Source organism: Penaeus monodon, chromosome 9 (assembly GCF_015228065.2).
Source record: "Penaeus monodon isolate SGIC_2016 chromosome 9, NSTDA_Pmon_1, whole genome shotgun sequence".
Taxonomy (NCBI): domain Eukaryota; kingdom Metazoa; phylum Arthropoda; class Malacostraca; order Decapoda; family Penaeidae; genus Penaeus; species Penaeus monodon.
In genome coordinates this window covers 43,357,514-43,359,907 of record NC_051394.1, presented here as the reverse complement: position 1 = coordinate 43,359,907, position 2,394 = coordinate 43,357,514, and the positions used below count along the sequence as shown (strand labels likewise).

General features: G+C 40.4%; 1 protein-coding gene across 1 annotated transcript in view; it reads left to right on the top strand.

Moving 5' to 3' along the window:
- Positions 1–863, top strand: part of LOC119577188 — a 7,397-nt gene extending 6,534 nt beyond the window's left edge. The window contains exon 7 of the mRNA XM_037924914.1: positions 404–863. Within this exon, the coding sequence (XP_037780842.1) occupies positions 404–545 (142 nt within the window). The 3' untranslated portion in view covers positions 546–863. The remainder of the gene's footprint in view (positions 1–403) is intronic.
- The last annotated feature ends 1,531 nt before the right edge of the window (positions 864–2,394 follow it).

Here is a 2,394-nt window from a genome sequence, read left to right as displayed (position 1 = left end):
AATTGTAGTTTTCATGTTGTGATGCTCTTGGAGTGAGTACGTGGTAGGGTCCCCAATTCCTTTCCACGGAGAGTGCCGGTGTTACCTTTATATATATATATATACATATATATATATATATATATATATATATATATATATATATATATATATATATATATATATATATATTTTTTTTTTTTTTTTTTTTTTTTTTTTTTTTTTTAAACCACCCTTCCTGCCGTGCATTTACGCCACTGATTTATACCAAATCAATCACGTTCTCTCCTCTCCCCCTCCCCCCCTCATTTATTTTCCTCTTTCCTTTTCTCTCCTTCTTCCACCCCCCCCCATCCCCACCCCCTCGTTTCCTTCCCTTTTTTTCTCCTTCTCCTCCTCTCACCCTCCCTCTCCTCCCCCCCAGAGAGTACTCCAGCAGCGTGTGGGGGATTCGCCTCGCCCAGCCGGAGAACAGGACCTGCGTGGCTCTAGCCTGGAACACGATGCAGTTCTTTGATTATTTCAGAGTCTTCCAAGAAAGTCTGAGGTTGTACGGGTCGGAGTGAGAGTCGTTGCATGGATGGTGGGGTCTTGTGGATGAGATGGATGAGGTGGATGAGGTAAAGAGGTGGATGAGGCGGAAGAGGTAAAGAGGTGGATGAGGTAAAGAGGTGGATGAGGTAAAGAGGTGGATGAGGTAAAGAGGTGGATGAGGCGGATGAGTGGATGAGGTGGAGGAGGTGGAAGTGGTTGAGGTGGATGAGGCAGAAGAAGAGGTACCTCGGAGGTGGAGGAGGTGGACGGGGATGTGGAGGTGCATTTAGAGGAAGCGAGATATAGGTGGAGGCGAGGGTGGAGGACGGCGAGGGAGAGAAGGGGGAGGGGGGGGGGACAGATTGATGAGGAGTATAAGGATAAAGAAAGAGATAAGGATAAGCACGAAGATGAAGAGAAGGAGGGGAGAGAGGAGACGAATGCGGAGGAGAAAGTAAAGAGGAAAGTAAAGAGGAAGAGGAGAAGAAGAAGAATTTGTATAGAGATATAGAGATGAGTGTTTATTTGCATGTACTGTAAAAATATAGCAGTAAGATTAACTATAACCAATTAAATATCTCTAATAGTAAATATATCAGTGATATTAATAGCGGTAAAGCGAATAACAAGAACAATAATAACGGTGAAAAATAAGCAAATGGGGAGAGATAACGATAATAGAAAATAAGGCAAATAAAATAATTAATCTAATGTGCCTTTCTGTCTTCCAGCTTCCTGTTTTATTATATCTATCTATCTATCTATCTCTCTCTCTATCTATCTATCTATCTATCTATCTATCTATCTATCTATCTATCTATCTATCTATCTATATATATATATATATATATATATATATATATATATATATATATATAAAGAAGAATTACCATTGCCAAAAACGCCACAATTGCTCTCAATAACATCTGGAAAGACCGAAGCATTACCTTACAGACAAAGCTGAGGTTATTGAACTCATTAGTTTTCCCAATTGCATCATATGGTTCTGAGTGTTGGGTGTTGAAGTAGATAGACAAGAAAAAGATCAATAGTTTTGAAATGTGGTGTTGCAGACGAGTACTGCGTATTAGCTGGACAGAGAAGAAAACGAATGATGAAGTGCTGAGAAAAATAAATTGTAAAGACCGGCTGTTGGACATCTTGAACAGGAGGAAATTAAAGTTTATTGGTCATGTAATGAGAAGTAAAAGTATTGAGAAAAACTTGCTGACAGGGATGGTGATAGGAAACAGAGGAAGAGGCAAACCGAAGACAAGACTGAGCGACAATATCAAAGATATTTGCGGGCTGTCGATGGTACAAGTGGAAAGAAAAGCGTAAGATCGAGTTTAGTGGCGAAGGATGGTGGAGAGGTCCACGGCTGCTCAAGCATGAGCATACCGTTATTGATGATGATACATATATACATATACACTTCTTTCTCTTTAGAAGGAGCTGGAGGAAGAAGGAGAAAGAAGAGGAGGAGGATGCAAAGGATGAGGGTGGAGGAAGAAGAGAAGAAAGAGTAAGAAAATAAAGGAGTGGCCAAGGAGGAGAAAGAAGAGATGTAGGAGAAGAAGAAGAAGGAAAAGGAGGCAGAAAAGGATAAGGAAGAGAAGGAGGAAAAGAAAGACGAGGGAGAGAATGAGAAGAAGGAGGAAAAGAAGGGGAAGAGGAGGAGAATAAAGAGAAATAGAGAAGCTGAAAAATAAGAGAGAAAAAAATGACCCGAAATAGAAGAAGAACGAAAATAAAGGAGGAACAGGAGCGAGAGAACAAGAAGACGAGTAGGTTGAATTTGGTGGATCTTAAAAGGAGGAAAAGAGGCGGGGGGGGGGGACGCAAAACACAAGAGTTTATATATATATATATATATATATA